This window comes from Thalassophryne amazonica, chromosome 8 (genome assembly GCF_902500255.1).
Source record: "Thalassophryne amazonica chromosome 8, fThaAma1.1, whole genome shotgun sequence".
Taxonomy (NCBI): Eukaryota; Metazoa; Chordata; class Actinopteri; order Batrachoidiformes; family Batrachoididae; genus Thalassophryne; species Thalassophryne amazonica.
Genome location: NC_047110.1, coordinates 109,273,323 through 109,296,551, shown reverse-complemented (window position 1 = coordinate 109,296,551; position 23,229 = coordinate 109,273,323). Strand labels below are relative to the sequence as shown.

The window sequence follows — 23,229 nt, the reverse complement described above, 5'->3', positions numbered from 1 at the left end:
CAGTAATTGTAGGAGAAAAAGCAATTTTTGTGAATTCATTATATTGAATCAGATCTTTGACCTTGAGCATGATTTTGAGCACAACTTTGATGCAGGATCACTTGAACACAGCACAATTTGTCCAGATTGGTCCATAATTATAGGAGAATGATTTTTGTGAGTATAAAGTACCTGTGGAATCTGACTTTTGACATCAACTGTGATCTTGGGCGTGACAATGAAGAACATTGTCCATAACTTTTGTCCAAATGGGACAGTAATTGTAGCAGGCGTAGCTTTTTTTTTAATGTTTTCTTTCTTTGTGAAATTTGGTAAACCAAGTTGTATAACACTCTCAGTCACATCTACAGCTTCCAGTTCACTGAAGCTGCATGTCTTTGGAAGTGGGAGGAAGCCACACAAAGACAACATGAATCTGAGGCCTTTTTGCTGTGAGGCACTGCCCTGAAATTTAAAGCAACCATAGAATTTGACCTTTTGATGTTAACCATGACCTTGAGAACAGCTTTGATGCAGGTCCACCTGAGAAAATTTGTGTGAAAATCAGGGTGTTATGTATTTATGTAGATCATGAGAAAGGGGTGGTGGCCAAGTGGTTAATGCGCTTGGTTTCAGTGCAGAAGGTTCTGGGTTCAAATCCCACCCCTGCCACATTTCTCCATGTAATGTGGAGATGCGTCAGGAAGGGCAGCCAGCGTAAAACCTGTGCCAATTAAACATGCAGATCCACCTTGGATTTGCTGTGGTGACCCCGAATGCAAACAAGGGAGCAGCCGAAGGGTCTTACTTTGAGAAAGGGGTGTTGTATGACAGAATGAAAACAGAAATGTGCTCCCAGTATGTCTTGATTTTTATATATATATATATATATATATATATATATATATATATATATATATATATATATATATATATATATATATATACGACTCACCAATTCCACTTAGTGCAACATTGCAGTAGTACAATTAGGACACTAATATTGATTAAACAAATTTATTTGTTACAATTTATTACAAGGGGAAAATCTTTCATTTATGTGGAAATCATGACCTGATTGGCTGTTAAGAAGGGTATATCACATGTGCCATGCATCAAAAACAGACTTGGAGAGTATTTGAAGTAAAGGAGAGTGAAATGTGTTTTTAAAACTTGCTTCACTGCAGCACTGACTGTGACAGCAGACGCTGGCTCTTATCACTGCACCAACACAGAGCTTATTAAACAAAACAAGACTTGATCTGTGTGAATGAAATATACTCTGGTTTTTGATTGATTGATTTATTCATCATTAAAATGCCATTGTATAAAATGGATACAATATAATAAAATGATAACACAATAAAGCGACTAGCAATCAAGCGACTCGGTTGTTGTTCTGCGCGCTGGCCAGTAGGACGGCGCTATCGAACACAATCCTTGCAGAAATTTTCCGTCAACTTCTACAACCCCTGGCAAAAATTATGGAATCACTGGCCTCGGAGGATGTTCATTCAGTTGTTTAATTTTGTAGAAAAAAAGCAGATCACAGACATGACACAAAACTAAAGTCATTTCAAATGGCAACTTTCTGGCTTTAAGAAACACTATAAGAAATCAAGAAAAAAAGATTGTGGCAGTCAGTAACGGTTACTTTTTTAGACCAAGCAGAGGAAAAAAATATGGAATCACTCAATTCTGAGGAATAAATTATGGAATCACCCTGTAAATTTTCATCCCCAAAACTAACACCTGCATCATATCAGATCTGCTCGTTAGTCTGCATCTAAAAAGGAGTGAACACACCTTGGAGAGCTGTTGCACTAAATGGACTGACATGAATCATGGCTCCAACACGAGAGATGTCAATTGAAACAAAGGAGAGGATTATCAAACTCTTAAGAGAGTAAATCATCATGCAATGTTGCAAAAGATGTTGATTGTTCACAGTCAGCTGTGTCTAAACTCTGGACCAAATACAAACAACATGGGAAGGTTGTTAAAGGCAAACATACTGGTAGACCAAGGAAGACATCAAAGCGTCAAGACAGAAAACTTAAAACAATATGTCTCAAAAATCGAAAAATGTACAACAAAACAAATGAGGAATGAATGGGAGGAAACTGGAGTCAATGTCTGTGACCGAACTGTAAGAAACTGCCTAAAGGAAATGGGATTTACATACAGAAAAGCTAAACGAAAGCCATCATTAACACCTAAACAGAAAAAAAACAAGGTTACAATGGGCTAAGGAAAAGCAATCGTGGACTGTGGATGACTGGATGAAAGTCATATTCAGTGATGAATCTTGAATCTGCATTGGGCAAGGTGATGATGCTGGAACTTTTGTTTGGTGCCGTTCCAATGAGATTTATAAAGATGACTGCCTGAAGAGAACATGTAAATTTCCACAGTCATTGATGATATGGGGCTGCATGTCAGGTAAAGGCACTGGGGAGATGGCTGTCATTACATCATCAATAAATGCACAAGTTTACGTTGATATTTTGGACAATTGAAAGGATGTTTGGGGATGTTTCAAGATGATAATGCATCTTGCCATAGAGCAAAAACTGCGAAAACATTCCTTGTAAAAAGACACATGGGGTCAATGTCAACGAGCAGATCTGATTTGATGCAGGTGTTAGTTTGGGGGATGAAAATTTACAGGGTGATTCCATAATTTTTTCCTCAGAATTGAGTGATTCCATATTTTTTCCTCTGCTTGGTCTAAAAAAGTAACCGTTACTGACTGCCACAATCTTTTTTTCTTGATTTCTTATAGTGTTTCTTAAAGCCAGAAAGTTGTCATTTGAAATGACTTTAGTTTTGTGTCATGTCTGTGATCTGCTTTTTTTCTACAAAATTAAACAACTGAATGAACATCCTCCGAGGCCGGTGATTCCATAATTTTTGCCAGGGGTTGTAGTTTAGGCTGTTGAAAAGAAGGTTTGATGGCTCACTAGATAACATGTAAGTATAAATTTGATCAAAATCACATAGAATCTGTCGGATGAGCAGCATTTTTCATGACATTTGTTAAGTTGCTATAAAATCTGACCTTTGACCTTGAATGTAGGAACTTTGATTAAGGGGTTACGTGTGGAATGCTGAACCAGGTCACTCCTGTTTACTTTTATTTCGGTAACACTAGAGGTCGCTGTCGCGTGGCTGCCCAGTGGAAACGTCCACATTTTAACCCCGGCAGACGGCGAGCTTTCACTTCCGGCGGCTCGCTCGCTCACTCTTCTCGCACTTCGCTCCTCTTTTGCCCCGTCGACCCGGGAGGTCTGTGGCTGCACGGGAAAGCTGCGAATTCTGGGTCTCCGCCGTCGGTGTGCGGTTCACATGACGCGGGCTCCGCCGGTGGAGGTGCTCGGCGCCGCGCGCTCCCCGTCGGTGCGACGTCTCCGCGCTGCGGTAACATCACTAGCGGCTAACGTTAGCTAACAACATCGATCTCTCCGTGACTCTGCCTGCTGTTCATCTGTTTGATTAGCGGTTTATTGATAACCAGCTGGACCACCGAGGCCGGCCGCCCTTCCCGACCGACCATCAAGCGCTGCTGGAACGCTTTCCCCTCTTCACATTTCAGGCCCGTAAGCAATTTTGGCTCCTGTTTGCTCCTCTCCGTGGTTCCTGGGGTTCCTGTTCTTCTCTACCTCAGCACCCGATGCCTCCTCCTTGGCCCTCCGCCTAACCTCAGCTGCACTCCGACCAGCCTCACCGACACCGGCTCTGCTGCTTCTGACAGTCCGACTGGCGAGCTCCTTTTGGTGTATACCACCGGCTGCGTTCTCCGGTTCTCTGGCAGATCTGATCCACCTGACACCCACACGGAGAATAGGTCCCTCCTTGCTTACTCCGGTTTGTTCGCGATTCCGGATCTCCGTGATCGCCCGAGCCACGGGTCTCGCCATGCCGGGTCCGGTGGCCGGTAGCAAGTCCCGTGTGTATGCAGACGTCAACACGCTGAAGACCCGGGAGTACTGGGACTATGAGGCCCACGTCCCCAACTGGAAGTGAGAACATGTCCTTATTTATTTTTTTTTTTCGCTGCAGGTTGTTGCTTCCACAGTGAGGGGGAGTGGAGCAGATGGCTTTCTGTTGTTGCACATATTTAGGTGTGATGGCACAGTTTATGCAGAACTGAGATCCCACTTTAAGCCATTTGCATGTGGGTTGTTGTCATTTTGTTTGTTTTAGAAAAGTCAATCCTCATTTATGTTTATGCCAAACTTTCTATTTTTCTTAAATTAGAGCTTATGAGCAGTTACCCTGACAGTTGCATCATCTTATAAGACTCTAAAAGAGATCCCCACAGAGTTCCCTGAGAAACCATAAGAATATCATCTATTCTGTGAGAGTATGAAGTGGCAAAGTCAACAATGTTTAGTTGCAATTGTACAAGGCAAGAAGTAGGCCACCATGAGCATATAGAAGGATTTGTCCTGCCTCAAACTCTAAGCCTTCAGTGGTGGTCAATCATGAGTGCTGCGCTTTCAGTGTGCTGTGCATCCCTCTGCCAACTGACAGGTTACTGACAGTCTTTCAAAAATTTAGACCTTTTTTCTACAGCAGATCTTTTGTGCTGTTCTGAATAAGATGGGCATGTTCTAGAAAGCCCCAAATATACTGTTGGGAGATGTTGCCTGTGCTAAGACAAATTCAGCAAGGCGCCATTGTGGGTGCGTGCAGAAAACAGGAAGTGGGAAGTGGTATTCAATGAGTCCAAGTAGGTCAGGTCACAGGGACGCTGCCCCGTTTAATTCCAGTTGTTGTAACGGTTACCCTGACTTTAACCCAGTCATCAGCTACTACGGGAGAATGGGGAAATAAATTGGCGACAACACCAGCAGTATATGGGCTGAATGATGTATTACCAGCTTTACATCACAAGGTGGCTCGGCACAAATAAGCAAGTTCCGCATGGGCAGTATTTCCAAATTAGACCACAAGGGGCCAGGTAGGGGGCATTGTGCCCGTGCAGTCAGTAGCTCCCAGCACTTTTAGTCCATGTGAAACTGACTTCACATTACTGTGATTAAGTTAACGTTAAATATACCATTCTTAGAAAAAACTGACCCCCGGTGTCCCAGACTGAGATGACCCCAGTACCAAATTTGTATATTCGCTACCTGTGCAGGTGTGAGCTTTCTGCGCATGTGCAAAAAACAAGCAGTTTGGTCTGCACGCAGAAAGGGTAAACTCAGTACAGAACTATATTCCCATTTTTCTAAGAGATAAGTTCAGAATTTAGTCACATAAAACCTGATTTTGGTTCGCACACAAATGGTAAACTCAGTACAGATCAAATTGACCATTTTTTGCGCATGTGCAGATAGCGAATATACAAATCTGGTACGAGGCTGAGCTCTGTACCTGACACAGATCGGTCATATCTCCTCACTCTTGTGGCAGAAGCTCCACTGGTTTATGTTGCACTGTAGTCAAGCTTATTAACTTTACCGTGAGACTTTTCACTTGATGCAAGATAATCTGTTCAAATGTATGATAGTGTTTCAAAAATATGACTATTTTGGATTCTTTGCACATTTTTTTTCCCTAGTAATACTGAGACTGCAGAGTAGGTGGCTCTGTGGTGTAGGAGATGGTCTAGCAATATGTTGACCAGGGTTTGATTCCAGGTCTGTGCTCTTGGGTAAGAGAAGTCATCTGCGTAGTTGAATAATACCAACCTGATGGAACCCGAATATGACTTAAGTTTGTCTAGCACAGAGAATGTTAATAAGACATAAGAACAAAGATTAAGGCAGATTTGTAGCACCGCTGAAATTTAGTTATCTCTTCTTGAGCATCTTGTCATAAAATTTTGTTATAAATCATTATTTCACTTATATTTGCAGAAGGGTTAGGTGGGCTCTCCGTCCTCATCTCTTTAAAAGGGTGATGTTACCCAACAAGTTTTTCAACACTTGCCTGTTAATCATGTACACTGTACTAAAGGGAAGGTAGGAGACATTTTTGTGGGTGTTTTGATGATGGAAAATAGACGTTCAAATGTGTTGACTAATTTCGCTTGTTGCCTGTGAGGTCTCTGAGGTCTGAGATTTTGGGCTTGTTTTTCTGACCCATGAATGCATCTGCTGTCCATTCATATTCTGTTTGTCTCCATCTTCAGGCTTAATAACCTCTGACAGGAAACCAAAATAATTCTTGACCACGAGCCAGACCTTAGTCACAGTTACAGTGCTGTAGGAACATTTAGCAACAACTCGCACAGGGTGTTAATGAATGCTGTTTGCGTTTGTTTGTTCATTTACTTATTTGTTTGGTTTTATAGTAACCAGGAGGACTACCAGCTGGTGCGTAAGCTGGGCAGAGGAAAGTACAGTGAAGTCTTTGAGGCCATCAACATCACAAACAATGAGAAGGTGGTGGTCAAGATCTTGAAGGTGAGTGAATCTGGCCTTGGGCAAAGGGCAGATATCAATCACTGTGACCAGTGTCACATCTGTCGTTTGCATGTTTTGAAACATTGAAGCTTTTTTGAAACAGTCATTGTTCTGAAATATGAGACATTTTTAAAATTGGGATTTTGCCAAGTGTGCACTGTTGTGTCCTGTTACTGCTGGAAGTAGTTGTGGGTGTTGAAATTGTCACACCTACAGGAGGTGGGTGTTATAAACAATGACATGTTGCACTGGTCCGAGTTAGCTCGACGATATGGATTTTGGTTCCACTGCCTTGATTGACGTAGCAGACTTTGTTGTCATCAGCAAATCCTCTGAAAATAGGATGCATAGGATATAGGATGCGCAGCATGTAGTACTTTTAGGCTCTGCTCCATTCTGGGAGACCTCTACCATGGGAGCAAATTTCACTGCCTGGCCTAAATCTACACCACTGACTCCTCCTTTACATGAAAAGAGAGAATTGAAGAGACAGAAAGATGGTTTTCTGCTGAAACAAAGCAGTGAATTGGAGCAGTAAATGTTATTTTATGATTGTTTCACAGCAGTTATATTTGAAAGCGCCAATAAACACCACAACACATGTAGCGCTGCCCAATTTGGGGCCCACGGGCCACATTTGGCCTGTACTCCATGTGTTTTGGACCACAACAGCAAATGACAAACTCTGGAAATTAATAAATTTCTCTGAAGGTGATTAAAATGTAGCTTTAAAAGCCCCCAACAAAAACAAGAAAACTCTTTAGAAATTTTATTTTAGATTTAGAATGTATGAATTTTCTATAAAATATATTACATCTAATTGTCATGGAATTGACATATTAATTTTTGATGCTGTTCAAAGCAAAGAACTTGGTCAACTTTTTTGGAAAATGAAAATAAAAAATATGTATAACATCTTTCAAGAGCCTTTACCTTCATACTACACAGGCCTATTTTTCTTTTGTGATTTTTGTATTGAGTGTTGCATTGTGCATGTTGATTGAAATTAAATTGGGACAATGTGTGTATGTTCGGGGAGGTGCAGATATTCTCCCCTATTTATTTATTTTGTTGTCCAATTATGTTTTTTGCTGTTTTGCACAATAAATGTACTAAAGCATGTCTGCATTATATGAAATCTGTTCTGCTAATATGATTAAGAATACTATAACAGTTGCCATGGCAGTACTTTACCTTTTAAGACCGACAAATACACCAATAGATATATACTGTTATTGTATCTGTTTCAAAATTATACTGTGATATAAATTTTAGGTCATACTGTGCTATAATAATCTGTGGTAGTTTGTGTGATTGATATCCAGTCTGTCTGTGCTTTGGAGTTGAACAGGTTGTGATTGATGATATTTAAATTAAACGGCAGGTTTTTATTTTTGTTGTTGTTGTTGTTTTCGTCATGTCCAGGTAAGCTTTTTGTAATCTTTCAACACTAGTTATAAATTATAACAGAACAATTTTTACACCTGTTTGATTTATTTTGATGAATCAATCACCTGTCCAGTTATGACCAAAATGAAAACAAACAAATAACTAATTGCAAGTGTTAAGAGGAAGTGGCAGCAATACAAATGATAAAGCTGCCTGCGTCAAAGTGCCTTCTTTCTCCAAATATCAGCCATTTAAACTGAAATGTTGACCTCACTGTGGTGTTTAGAATGAGACTGACATGGCGGTGGCATTGAAGAAGAAACCAGTAGGTTCACTTTCAAACTTGGAAACCTTGACCTGAAAACGTCACTGCTCTCGTTTTATGACGGGATTGTTGTTGTGGCCTGAAATCCGTCTGTTTGATTTCTGTTGAATCAGCCGGTCAAGAAGAAGAAGATCAAGCGTGAGATCAAGATCCTGGAGAACCTGCGAGGGGGGACCAACATCATCCGTCTAGTGGATACTGTAAAAGACCCCGTGGTAAGATGCCACATCGTGTGATAAACCTTTTTTTGACTTTTGTCCCACCGTTTTGTGGATTATAATTGTCTAATTCCTGTATTAACACATGACCTTTGTTAATGTTCATCTAGTTTACCATTGGAATGTGATGAGGTGTAGTTTGCTGCTGCTGACGTGGGGGGGGATTACAGCGTTATCGTCCTCGCCCCTCCAGCAGTTGGCACAAATGATCAAAATACTTAACAAAAAAAGATACTTACAGGGATAGAAGAATGAAAAGAACTCGACGAGTACAGATTGTCCCAGATTACTGTATCACAACTGACTATGTAGCTCAGTACGACTGATCACCTTAAACAGGCTTCATGTAACCAGTAGGTGGGAGTATATCCACACATCTGAATGTACAGTATAAAATGCTTACTTTTTTAATGAACATACTGTAAAGTTGCAGTGTGCCCATTTTCACAGTGGTTAATCTGACGCACGTCACACCAAATGTGATGGAAATCCACATAATGGCTGGAAAGTGAAGATCTGAAAAATGTGTTCCACGGTGTAATTGATTTTTTTTTTTTTAACCAATTGTAACGACTTGTGTTCTAGTAAAATGTACTATTTTCTATGAACTGAAACAATCAGGATGTGCTTGCAGTGTTGACTTTAAACTTTTAATCACTCCATTGTTCGAGTTTAGAATTCATTGGACAACCTTGGTGACTCAACACGAGAAGGAGACTAGTGAGGGAAGCCACCAAGACACCTATGACAAGTCAGAGGGAATTACACTATTTTATTTATTTATTTTTAAAGAAATCCCTTCTGTGTTCCACACAAAGTTGTGTTAATACACAAATGCAGTGCATTAAAAATAAAAAGAAGAGATGTACTTCTTCCATTGTGACCTTTCACAATAAAGGCCCTCAACATACACCGACCCTTACCGACGAGAACTTGGAGCATTTTTTTGGAGGCAACTCTGTGAAATAGTTTATGATATCAGTTTGTTGAGCTCAGGTTTGTGTGGTGGTTGATGATTTTCAGAAACCTCCTTTACTGGAATTTACTGCTAACAGACAGATGAGCGCCACCAGATTGCCAGATAATGTCCCTCAGCTTGTGTGTCCAAGAACACTTAAAGTAAATGACGTTGTATGTCAGATTTAGTTCTCTTGCATATTCGTTGTGGAGAAAGTTAATTTTTTCTTTGTTTTTGGAGTTCGCACATACTCAGATTGTGATGAGGCTCAAACAAAAGCTTGTACGTCCCATAATCTTTGCGTCAGATGGTGCTGTGGTTTAAGAAGCCAGGCTGTCCTCCCACACAACTGAACACTCCCAAGAAATCTGTGAAGAGATATTTTGGGCTGTGGAAGTCCTCTGATTGTCAGCGTGCCCCCCCCAATAAACCTCCCACAGTACTGAGAAGCCTAAAGGCTTGTTTTTGTTTTTATCTTTTGTAAAGCCACAGAAGGTGGAAATTATCTATGTGGAAATTTTCTTCCATGTGCTGTTTTGGATTTAGCTCTTGGCCTTGGGGAATGGGGGGTGTTGATGATGGTGGTGGGGGGGGGGGGGTCAGATCTATTTGAATGCTTTTCCTTTGTGTTGTTTGATTCTCTGACACTCCTTGTTTCTTCTGTCTCTGTTGGTGGCTGTACAGTCCAGAACTCCAGCGCTCGTCTTTGAATGCATCAATAACACAGACTTCAAGGTACAATCATCGCCTCTGATCTACATGCGTCTGGGGCTCTGGTGTCTCGTCTGTGTGTCCGCTGTCTTCACTGTGTCACTGTCCTGTTTTGTTCATTTATTTATTTTTCTCTTTGAGTTAATCCTGAGCTTATGATGTTCAGATTCCAGACTGAAATCCTGAATGCACACCTGTTTTTTTGTTTTTTTCCTCTTTGCAGGAGTTGTACCAGAAGTTGACCGATTATGATATCCGTTTCTATATGTATGAACTACTGAAGGTGAGGCAGCCTGGCCGGTGCTCAGGCCACTTTTTTTCTACAACCTTCTTGTTGTCATGTGTGGAAGTGGGAGGATCAGCTGTTTCCATGCCGGTAATTATTTTCTAGTTGTGGATGTTTTTTTACTTATACCTGTAAACCTCAGCTGGAGTTTGTGTCAGAGTAAAAGTAAAGAAACACTTATTTCATTATTTCAGAATTTATTTGCAGTGATTAATTTCATCACTTAAAGTAGACCTGCATTGAAATAAATGTGGTCAAATTTCAGAAAGAAATAGCTGATATGTATTTATAAGACCCTTGTGAATGCAGTAAAGTAAATCTGCAAGCCCAAATTTGTAATTCAGCGGAGAAATCTTCGTTTAAAAATGACAAATTTGCAGCTACAATTTAGCCATCTGTGAAAACAGTTTGTACAGCCGTATCATTTCCATGACGTCAGGGACAAGACGACGCGCTCCCGCCTTCAGTCTGATCCCGCATTGAAATTGATTTTATCTGTTAGTAATGTTACTTATACACGTCCTGGTTTCAACATCCTAAAGTAAGCTGCAACGAATGTGAGATACAGATCTGTGTGCTCAGATCAGCAACGACATAGACAGCGGGCGCCGTTCTTCCTCTCCCGCTCTCTGCCTCCGCTATGCTCGCTGTTTTAATGCGAAGCGGCCGGTACACCTGTTGCTGCAAGGACAGACTTCTTGCAGCAAAATCCACAGCACCACACGTCTCAGCAATCGGAGCCCCAGCGCTCCATGGACGCTGAGAGAGGTTTATATATTTTAATGACTGGGATTCTTTGCGGGTCTCGCCTCCATATCCCGCGATGGTACCGGAGGTGAAAGACAGTAGATTTTCATTGCTACACCACTCAAGCAAACGGGCGTATGAAAAGGTCCCCCAAAATAATTTTCAAGCACAAATAAAAGAAATGTGTACTCACCAAACGTGCCGCAAGACAATATGAAGTTTTCAAAAAAGTAGATCCTTCCGTATAAGACAAGAAAAAGGTGCAGATGCAAACTGACGTAAATCCACAAATTACAATTGGCGCAATGCATGCTGGGAGAGTGTCTCGTCCGTGATGTCTCGGCAGCGTCCATGATGAGAGGGACAATTTGCGGAGGGCTAAATTTTAGCTGTAAATTTGTCATTTTCAAATGAAGATTTCTCCATTGAATGACAGATCTGGGCTTGCAGATTTACTTTACTACATTCAGAAGGATCTCATGTGTAAATGTAAGCCATTTTTTGTTCAAAAAATCTGACTGCATTTTTTTCAATGCAGGTCTCCTTTAAGTATTTCAGAGTCCACCCGTTACAGTGGTTGGCTGATATGAGCTGTTATTTTTGCTTGTTTGTTATGAAAATTTTTATTTTACGCAATAAACAATGCAGAAAAAGACTTTAGATGTTGGAAATCAATCAATCAATCAATTTTTTTTTATATAGCGCCAGATCACAACAAACAGTTGCCCCAAGGCGCTTTATATTGTAAGGCAAGGCCATACAATAATTATGTAAAACCCCAACGGTCAAAACGACCCCCTGTGAGCAAGCACTTGGCTACAGTGGGAAGGAAAAACTCCCTTTTAACAGGAAGAAACCTCCAGCAGAACCAGGCTCAGGGAGGGGCAGTCTTCTGCTGGGACTGGTTGGGGCTGAGGGAGAGAACCAGGAAAAAGACATGCTGTGGAGGGGAGCAGAGATCGATCACTAATGATTAAATGCAGAGTGGTGCATACAGAGCAAAAAGAGAAAGAAACAGTGCATCATGGGAACCCCCCAGCAGTCTACGTCTATAGCAGCATAACTAAGGGATGGTTCAGGGTCACCTGATCCAGCCCTAACTATAAGCTTTAGCAAAAAGGAAAGTTTTAAGCCTAATCTTAAAAGTAGAGAGGGTGTCTGTCTCCCTGATCTGAATTGGGAGCTGGTTCCACAGGAGAGGAGCCTGAAAGCTGAAGGCTCAGCCTCCCATTCTACTCTTACAAACCCTAGGAACTACAAGTAAGCCTGCAGTCTGAGAGCGAAGCGCTCTATTGTGGTGATATGGTACTACGAGGTCCCTAAGATAAAATGGGACCTGATTATTCAAAACCTTATAAGTAAGAAGGAAAATTTTAAATTCTATTCTAGAATTAACAGGAAGCCAATGAAGAGAGGCCAATATGGATGAGATATGCTCTCTCCTTCTAGTCCCCGTTAGTACTCTAGCTGCAGCATTTTGAATTAACTGAAGAAATGGTGTCATTATGTAGTTTGTCCAGCAGAGGGGTCTTCGACAGCATTGTTTACAGTGCTATCAAGCATGGCTGGTACCCCGTCACCCCTTGGTAAAGTTAACCTTACGTTCAGGCTTATTTATTTATATCTATTTTTTCATGGCAGGAAAGAAGAAAAACCTTTTCAAACCTGCACCATGATCCAAGGTTTGACCGTCCAACCCAAAGTCCCCTGTGTTCCCAATGCCATTTGATCGACATTTATGGAATTAGAACTCGACACGCTGTTCTCGCTTTTTAGTTTGCTGCATTAGCTGCTAACGCTGACTCACAAAACACATTTGTGCAGAGTATTACAGTAGCAGCCCCAGTGGGGAAAGTTAGAATTTACTACTTTCACCAACGTACCAAACTGTTTGTTAATGTTTACCTCTGGAACACTGGAAGCTCCTCCCACTTCAGAGCTCAGCTCCTGCAAAGATTCTTGGGAAATCTCTCTCTCTCTCTCTCTCTCTCTCTGTGTGTGTGTGTGTGTGTGTGTGTGTGTGTGTGTGTGTGTGTGTGTGTGTGTGTGTGTGTGTGTGGTGTGTGTGTGTGTGTGTGTGTGTGTGTGTGTGTGTGTGTGTGTGTGTGTGTGTGTGTGTGTGTGTGTGTGTGTGTGTGTCAGGCTCTGGACTACTGTCACAGTATGGGAATCATGCACCGTGATGTCAAACCTCACAATGTGATGATTGACCACCAGATGAGAAAGGTAGGTGGAGCCTATTTTCATAATGTGTGTTTTTTTGTTGTTGTTTTTTTTAAACACAACCAAAGTTTAGCTGCTGATTTGTCTTTCAGTGAGTCAGACTTTCTTTTGTTTTCTTTTTGGTGTTTAAGTGTTTGTGTTCCTGTTGGTAGAGTGTTAGTTTGTGTAGTTTTATGCACGCAGTTCTGAATCATTTTTGAAAACAGTGAGATTGTTTAAAATGACATCATCAACTTGGAACCAAAAGCATATTTTTGATCAGGTCCTGTGTCAAGAACATGGATAGAAGACAGCAGCTAAGCTGTTCATGAGCTGTGTGTGAGTTGGGTTTGTCACTCTGAGGAACTCGCTTATTGTAAGAGCTGAGCTGCTTTCGGTGTGATTGAACTATACGTTCTCATGTTGGCGGATTTTAAATTCAAGTTGGTTTCAGACATGGCTTGTTTGCTACTCATCTGAACTTCCCTTTAAAATTATTTATTTGTTGATTATTTAGTGGTTGTTCATTTAATTCAATAAGCATACCTCTCCTGGGCACCTCCCTCGGGGGGAGTTCCAGGAGGAGATCCCGGGGAAGACCCAGGACTAGGTGGAGAGATTATATCTCCACATTGGCCTGGGAACGCCTCGGGATCCCCCAGTTAGAGGAGGTCAATATGGCACGAGAAAGGGAAGTTTGAGGTCCCCTGCTGGAGCTGTTGCCCCCGTGACCCGATCCCAGAGCAGTTGATGAGTGAGTGAGCATACCTCTGCACTTGACCAGCAGGGGGCAGCATGAGTGTGACTTAATAGTAAACTTGGCAGAACACAAACTGATAGAAGTGGGGGAATGAAATTACCCCCCCCCCCCTTAAAAACAAAACAAAATAAGTGTTTGTTTTCACATTGACATTGAGAACCTCTCTTTCCATAGCTACGACTTATAGACTGGGGTTTGGCCGAGTTTTATCATCCTTCCCAGGAATACAACGTCAGAGTGGCGTCGCGATACTTCAAAGGTCCAGAACTCCTTGTGGACTATCAGGTAACTTGATGTAACCACGCTTTATGTACCCTTTATTTATTTTATTTATTTATTTTTTTTTGTTTGTCTGGAATCACATCCACGAGAGATTCACTCAACTTACAGGAAATGACTTTGAACTAACAAGCTTGTCTTTTTTTTTTTTTTTTTTTTTTTTTTTTAATTTAGTGGAATTGTTTCCAAGTAGCTTCTGGTTTGCAGCAAGGCTTCGATCTGCTGACGGGAAATGTTCCATGTTGATTTTAAGAGTGCAAAAAGGACTCAAAACAGCCTCTTTGGTGTGACTCACATCACCGCTGTCGATCTGGACTTTGTGTGTGTGTGTGTGTTGCTCAGCTGCTTCTTCGCCTCTTTTCTTTCAGATGTATGATTACAGTCTGGACATGTGGAGCTTGGGCTGCATGTTGGCCAGTATGATCTTTCAAAAAGAGCCTTTCTTCCACGGACAAGACAACTACGACCAGGTCAGTCTGACACCGGCGAGGATTCACATCCTACAAACAGAGTGCTGATAAACAGCACGTGGCGTCTCTGAGTGAAACCTGGGGCTGTCTCATCTCTTTTTAGAGGATTCGTTGTTCTGTGAGAGCACACGTGCACACATCCTGCAGAGCCCTCCAACAACAATTACACCTTTGAGCCATTTGTATGAAACGTATGTATATTCAGCGTTTAGAGCTGTGTGTCACATGAGGAAACCTAAATGCAGCGATGCAGATGTCACCAGCACAGAAATGAACTTTCAACATATGGTACACTGCTTATTTCAGAAGGAGTCAAACATTTTACTGCAGCTTATTACAATTTATTTATCCAATTAAAAGTGATTTGATTGCACTTGTGTATGACTAAGATGTGCAGTACATATGTTTTAATTACTGTACCTGCATTAATGGTAAATGTCCACCAAGTGGAAATATTGCTCCAACTCAAGAACCTTGAGTACTGGCTGTGGGACATGACGACGAACTGTTTGAATGGCATTTTTCTTTTTTCTTTTTTTTTTTTTAAGTATTGCCACAATTATACTGCTTGTCTATCAGTCAGCAATTATTTATGCAGCCTTTTACAATGACCAAAAGGTGATCAAAGTGCCTTAAATTAATAGGAATAAGAATATAACCTACAGGAAAATCAGAAAGTACACATAAAAAAACAAAAGTAAAATGTCAGAAAGCTACTAGGTATTAAAAGGCATTTAAAATAAACATCTTGATTTTAGGTTTTAAAAAGTACTTTGTATATCAGGAGTAACTTATTCCATACGGTGCATCCAGAAAGTATTCACAGCGCTGCACTTTTTCCACATTTTTTATTTTTTATTTTTTTTGTTACAGCCATATTCCAAAATGGGGGGAAAAAAAATTTTGTCCTCAAAATTCTACATACAATACCCCATATTGACTGATATTTTTTTATTACATTTTTGCAAATTTATTTGTTCTAATAAGTCAAAGATTGGAACCTGTCTTTAGGCATTTTGGTCCATTCCTCTTTACAGCACCTCTCAAGCTCCATCAGGTTGGATGGGGAGCATCTGTGCACAGACATTTTTAGATCTCTCCAGAGATGTTCAATCAGATTCAGGTCTGGGCTCTGGCTGGACCACTCAGTGACATTCACAGAGTTGTCCTGAAGCCATTCCTTTGATATCTTGGCTGTGTGTTTAGGGTCATTGTCCTGCTGAAAGATGAACCGTCGCCCCAGTCTGAGGTCAAGAGCGCTCTGGAGTAGGTTTTCATCCAGGATGTCTCTGTACATTGCTGCATTCATCTTTCCCTCAATCCTGACTAGTCTCCCAGTTCCTGCTGCTGAAAAACATCCCCACAGCATGATGCTGCCACCACCATGCTTCACTGTAGGGATGGTGCCTGGTTTCCTCCAAACATGATGCCAAAGACTTCAATCTTTGTCTCATCAGACCAGAGAATTTTGTTTCTCCTGGTCTGAGAGTCCTTCAGGTGCCTTTTGTCAAACTCCAGGTGGGCTGCCATGTGCCTTTTACTAAGGAGTGGCTTCCATCTGGCCACTCAACCATACAGACCTGATTGGTGGATTGCTGCAGAGATTGTTGTCCTTCTGGAAGGTTCTCCTCTCTCTTTAAGTGGATTCTAGCAGCTGTCCAGAGACCATGTGTGAGTTTCAGATAGAAACTGAAGACTTGCAGCGTTGATGTGGGACAGTAATCCAGGAACTGATCCAGTGTTTGGTCTTTTATAAAATGAGAGATTAAGAACTTTGCTGTGGTTCAAACAGGACCACTGTCTCATTTATTCATTATTGCTGTAGACTTTGTGTAGCTTTAACTCTGCTCCTTTGTGTTTTCTAGCTGGTGCGAATCGCCAAGGTCCTGGGCACAGACGAGCTTTTCGGTTACCTGCGGAAATACCACATTGAACTGGACCCGCGTTTTAAAGACCTGCTGGGACAGTACGTACACGCTTTTTAAAAATTTTCATTTATATAGCGCCAAATCACAACAGAGTTGCCTCAAGGCGCTTCACACAAGTAAGTTCTAACCTTACTCACCCCCAGAGCAACAGTGGTAAGGAAAAACTCTCTGAGGAAGAAAACTCAAGCAGACCAGAGTCAAAGGGGTGACCCTCTGCTTGGGCCATGATACAGATATAAATTACAGAACAATTCACAAAAGAAACATCTTCTTCTTCTTTGTCTTTCGGCTGTTCCCGTTAGGGGTCACCACAGCAGATCAATCGTTTCCATCTCACCCTGTCCTCTGTATCTTCCTCTGTCACACCAACCACCTGCATGTCCTCTCTCAGCACATCCATGAACCTCCTCTTTGGTCTCCCTCTTCTCCTCCTGCCTGGTGGCTCCATCCTCAGCATCCTTCTCCCTATATACCCTGGGTCCCTCCTCTGCACATGTCCAAACCATCTCAATCTCGCCTCTCTGACTTTGTCTCCAAACCGTCCCACCTGAGCTGTCCCTCTGATATCTTCATTCCTAATCTTGTCCATTCTTGTCACTCCCAAAGAGAATCTCAACATCTTCAGCATGCTGGTGCACAAATGCTGTTGGTGCACAGGACAGGAGGGTCTCCAGCACAAATACCACACCCATCTCTGGATGGAGCTGCACCTTAAACAGAGAGAAAAAACAGAATCAGGCAACAGGAAGACAAGAAATACAGTATAATTTGTCAGCATTAAACAACAAGAAAAACAGGATACTCAGGTGATCGCTGGCCACTAGCCTTAAGCTTCACTAAAAGACCCAGAATTTAGGTAAAATTGAGGCTGCGGCACGCTCCGTTTACTACAACCCCTGGCAAAAATTATGGGATCACCGGCCTCAGAGGATGTTCATTCAGTTGTTTAATTTTGTAGAAAAAAAGCAGATCACAGACATGACACAAAACTAAAGTCATTTCAAATGGCAACTTGCTGGCTTTAAGAAACACTATAAGAAATCAAGAAAAAAAGATTGTGGCAGTCAGTAACGGTTACTTTTTTAGACCAAGCAGAGGAAAAAATATGGAATCACTCAATTCTGAGGAAAAAATTATGGAATCACCCTGTAAATTTTCATCCCCCAAATTAACACCTGCATCAAATCAGATCTGCTCATTGACGACCCTATGCCATGACATTGACCCTATGTGTCTTTTTGCAAGGAATGTTTTTGCTCTATGGCAAGATGCATTATCATCTTGAAAAATTATTTCATCATCCCCAAACATCCTTTCAATTGATGGGATAAGAAAAGTGTCCAAAATATCAACGTAAACTTGTGCATTTATTGATGATGTAATGACAGCCATCTCCCCAGTGCCTTTACCTGACATGCAGCCCCATATCATCAATAACTGTGGAAATTTACATGTTCTCTTCAGGCAGTCATCTTTATAAATCTCATTGGAAAGGCACCAAACAAAAGTTCCAGCATCTTCACCTTGCCCAATGCAGATTCGAGATTCATCACTGAATATGACTTTCATCCAGTCATCCACAGTCCACAATTGCTTTTCCTTAGCCCATTGTAACCTTGTTTTTTCTGTTTAGGTGTTAATGATGCCTTTCGTTTAGCTTTTCTGTATGTAAATCACATTTCCTTTAGGCGGTTTCTTACAGTTCAGTCACAGACGTTGACTCCAGTTTCCTCCCATTCGTTACTCATTTGTTTTGTTTTGCATTTTTTCGATTTTTGAGACATATTGCTTTAAGTTTTCTGTCTTGACGCTTTGATGTCTTCCTTGGTCTACCAGTATGTTTGCCTTTAACAACCTTCCCATGTTGTTTGTATTTGGTCCACAGTTTAGACACAGCTGACTATGAACAACCAACATCTTTTGCAACATTGCGTGATGATTTACTCTCTTTTAAGAGTTTGATAATCCTGTCCTTTGTTTCAATTGACATCTCTCGTGTTGGAGCCATGATTCATGTCAGTCCACTTGGTGCAACAGCTCTCCAAGGTGTGGTCACTCCTTTTTAGATGCAGACTAACGAGCAGATCTGATATGATGCAGGTGTTAGTTTTGGGGATGAAAATTTACAGGGTGATTCCATAATTTCTTCCTCAGAATTGAGTGATTCCATATTTTTTTTCCTCTGCTTGGTCTAAAAAAAGTAACCGTTACTGACTGCCACAATCTTTTTTTCTTGATTTCTTATAGTGTTTCTTAAAGCCAGAAAGTTGCCATTTGAAATGACTTTAGTTTTGTGTCATGTCTGTGATCTGCTTTTTTCTACAAAATTAAACAACTGAATGAACATCCTCCGAGGCCGGTGATTCCATAATTTTTGCCAGGGATTGTAATAAAATGAATTAAAAGTGTAAAAAGCTTAGAACTATACCATGCCAATATGCTAGCCATACGAAAGGGCAAATAATCTTAAGTCTGGACTTGAAAATCTCCACAGAATCTGTTTTATTGATGCAGGGAGATCATTCCAGAGAACAGGGGCACGATAAGAGAAAGCTCTGTGACCCGCAGACTTCTTATTCACCCTAGGGACACAAAGTAGTCCTGCACCCTGAGAACGCAGAGCTCGAGCTGGTACGTAAGATTTAATTAGGTCAGCTAGGTAGGGAGCTTCTGGTGTCGCACCCCTCTGTCATGTGTCGTAGCAGCTTGCAGCGTTAAATACAGGACAGAGGGTCTATCAGTCCAGCATAGAACAACGCTAGACAACAAAGATAATAGGGATAAATATCACATGATGGCATTCTGCAAGGACAGGTTAGAGTGGAGCTGACGTCCAATCAGATGGTGGGAAATGTGACAATAATGATGGACATAATAAGGACCTGTTTCTGTCTTTGTTTGTTTCTTTCTGTCTGCCGGTTTCTGTCTTTTTTTTTGTCTTTGTCTGTCCGTTTCTCTTCCTTCCTTCTCCAGAATCTGAATCACAGTATACAGAAGCAGCTTCTCGTGTGTAGACATTGCCATCTTGTGGCCATAGATGATAATGGTTTTTTTTTAAATGTGTATGTTGCCTTGTTTAGAAGTTGCAGGACCTCCTAAACTAGCAAACCCCGCCTCCAAAAACCACAGCCTATAGTCCAGAAAATTACAAGAGAGTACAATAAGTGGTGGTGTGCTTTCTTTGTACAAATCTCGTTACGCTTATGTCTAAGGAGATTTGATGTACATGTTGCAATATATCTCAAACAAAATTGTCTCAATCACTCTCCTTTTTCTGTTATGGTTTTACTTACAACATCAAAATTGAATGAGGTTCCAATTATATGCTTGTTTGTCTTTCAGTTATCAGTTGGAAAACAAGTGCCAAAAAGCAATGACACATTGTGCACAGCAGAGAAAACCAACTTTCTGTGAAAATGATCCGAAAAAGAATTTAGAAACTGAAAAAAGCCTGACAGCACCACAAAAAAACCCTTTGATTCAAGTGCACAAACTAAATGCATCCTCCTGACATTTGATCACATCTAATTTGGCTTATGAAAAGTCACTTCTAACAGGACTTTGACCTTGAAAATTTTTTTCCAAGGTAAAATTTGTGGATTTGTAAACTAGTGTTGGTGGAGGTTTGTGCTCTGTCGTGCTGCAGTTATATCTGGAGTCTGTATTTGTTGCAGATTCCTGTCATGGCATTTTTCTTTTAGATATTTTACAGTGAGTTCGCTGTGGTGTTTGTGGCGTGTTTGATGTGCACAAACAGAACCGTGACTGAAACCGTCTTGGCAGCAGTTCAGCTCCACAAGCAGTTTGACTTTCTGCCGACTCCCAGATGATAGCGCGTACCTGCACTAAACAGACGTGATGAACGCCGCGTGGAAGCCTGTTGGAGTCTGTTTGTTGGTGTGAAGGCTGTTTGTGTTTGAGGGGGCGGAGTCATTCTGGCGTGACTGGTGGCTGTTTGTGCCCCCACAGGCAGAGCAGGAAACGCTGGGAGCAGTTTGTGCAGACAGAGAACCAGCACCTGGTGAGTCCTGAAGCGCTCGACCTGCTGGACAAGCTGCTACGCTACGACCACCAACAGAGGCTGACCGCCACCGAGGCCATGGACCACCCATACTTCTGTGAGCGCTGCGCGCCAATCATATGCACACTAATGGGTTGGGTCCGTTAACACAAACGCCTCTTACGCGTTTTCTCCCGCAGACCCAGTCGTGAAGGAGCAGTCTCTGTCCAACTCTGACAACAACATGGTTTCCAGTGGCAACACGACAGCGCGATGAAACCAGGTAACCGCCGTGTCACAGGAGACAACAGTCGGGTCCACACCGCCACAGAACCACCCCGGGTCCTGGAAGGCAACCACACAGACCCCTTTAATTATACATGTTAAAGTCTCCGCTTAATGAATTTAACTTTTAATTTAATTTAAACGCTATTTAACCAGGTTAGTCCCGTTAAGATCAAGATCTCTTTGCAAGGGAGACCTGGACAGTTATAAAGTTTCCATTTCACCTAACTGCATGTGTTTAAATGTGGGAGGAAACTGGAGCACCCTGAGGAAAAAAAAACATGGGGAGAACAAGCAAACTCCACACAGAAAGGCCACAGGTGGGAACTGATCCCATGAACTTCTTGCTGTGAGGCAACAGTGCTAACCACTAATCCACCGTGCTGCTGTGAAGTTGGGTGGTGGTGTGTTTTTACCCCGTCCGTCTGTAAATGTTTTGTTTCTGCACAATATCTCAGAAATGCCTCATCTGATTGAAACTATTCTTTGGTGACCAGTTGGAGGAGGTAACAAGATGGTTCCTTCTGAAAACGGGTTGTCCGTCATCCAGTACGGTCGCCACAGATTGCCATCTTCATTTTCCTTTCCCTACAATACCTAAAGAGCGCCTCGTCTGATTGAAACTATCTGTTGGTGGTTGGTTGGAGGAGGCTGGAGGAAGGTTTTTTTTTTTTTTTTTTAAACTGGAGTCACTGCACCTCAGACAGTTGTAAATCTGCTGTCTTTCACTGTATAAATAACTTTGACTCGCCTCTGCTATAAAACCACACAACGTCTTCACATGCGAGCGTGTCATGTGACTTTTGCATTGCTTTTGTTTACAGTATTGTTTACGGTCACTGACCCCCAAAAATATATTTCATGATTAACTAATCAAATAGAATAAAAAAAATGCATTTTTCCCACCAACATTTATTTAATTACAAAAGGGTTATGTTAGTATTTTTTAACTTATTTTTATTATTATTATATTCCGTTAATTTAACTGCAGTACACAACAGAAGGGAAAGTACCACAAACAGTAATCTTATTTTTTTTTTTCTTAAACTTTTCAGTTAGACATCACCAGTACATTGTAATTTTTGTCAAGCCCCTCCCACCTCGCTATACATTTGAAGCCTCCTGATTGCATTAACCACATCGGGTCGGAGTCACGTGCCTGAGTGTAGCAACAGTGTCACTGAACGTGTTCGGGTCAGGCAGGAGAGGAATGAAATGTTTTTACCTACAGTGCCGAAGGCAGAGCAGGTTTAGGAAACAGTGCATCGAGGTGAAGCCTGGTCCAAAGGGTCGTCCAGCCAGAGCTGAAACACATTTATAATTTAGGCCACCAGGGGGCCAAATATGAAGCAACGCGTCTATGATATATTGAGAGATTTGTTATATCAAAAATTGAGCATTTTCCACAATGTTTACCTCAGAGTTCAACCACAAGACATGAAGACATGAATGGTGGTTCAGTTATAACTATGGCCACCAGGGGGCAGAGTCTGTCAAACTAGCTGGTGCTTTAGTGTCCTATCTGGTGAGAGTCAAGTTATTCTTTAAATGATCACTTAACTAAAACGTGAAGAAATGATTTTGGTGGAATATTTCAGTGATCTTGAACTCTTCCCTCCGGTGGCGACTCACCTGATGGCGGGTTAGTGATACATTGAAAACAGATGAAATCAGATTTCTGATCCACAGTTTTTCTCTTTGTTTCTTTGTCTGCAGATGTGGAATCAGAAGGACGTTTGTTACCTCAACTTTGTACCCAGTTGTGACAGTAACTTTGACACGTGTACAGTGACGGTGGATCAAAGTAATTCTGACCAGTTGCATACACACACACACACACACACGTGCACACACACTCCTCCTCTGTATCGGTCTGTGTCAGTCTGGCTTTTCCTGATTCTCCTGTCAAGCAGCCCGACCAATGAGCTTGAAGCTGCCCCCCCATCCTTCAGATCCCCCCCAGCTCCTCACATAGGTCATTGAAGACAAAATGACTTTTTAAAGACATTTCGGTCCGTCTTTATCCCTCCACCTGGACATCGTCCCCTCTTTGTTTGCATCAGCATGGAGAACGAGCAGGGGCGTGAGCCTGAGCGAGACCCCGCCCACCTGTCTGTCTGACCCCGCCCCGCCGCCATTTACCCATCCTCAACAGACAGACGTCTTAGCACTACTCCAGTCCTGAAAGTGGCATGGTGGACTCTATAGATAGAATGATGACGATGATGATAATAATATTAATGAAAAAATAAATGATTTTTATTTAGTTGAACTCT

General features: G+C 41.7%; 1 protein-coding gene across 2 annotated transcripts; it reads left to right on the top strand.

Annotated features, from left to right (window-relative positions):
- The first annotated feature begins 3,897 nt into the window (after nt 1–3,897).
- On the top strand, nt 3,898–23,229 carry LOC117516292 (casein kinase II subunit alpha'). 2 transcript variants are annotated; one of them, XM_034177233.1, is made up of 12 exons: nt 3,898–4,001; nt 6,284–6,395; nt 8,223–8,324; nt 9,970–10,020; nt 10,220–10,279; nt 13,172–13,255; nt 14,166–14,276; nt 14,639–14,740; nt 16,606–16,706; nt 20,638–20,786; nt 20,869–20,951; nt 22,670–23,229. In XM_034177233.1, the coding sequence occupies exons 1-11, from the start codon at nt 3,898–3,900 to the stop codon at nt 20,943–20,945; spliced, it is 1,053 nt and encodes a 350-aa protein (XP_034033124.1). In that variant the 3' UTR covers nt 20,946–20,951; nt 22,670–23,229. The 2 variants fall into 2 exon arrangements, with proteins under 2 accessions (XP_034033124.1, XP_034033123.1); XM_034177232.1 differs by having other exon boundaries at nt 20,869–20,965; nt 22,666–23,229.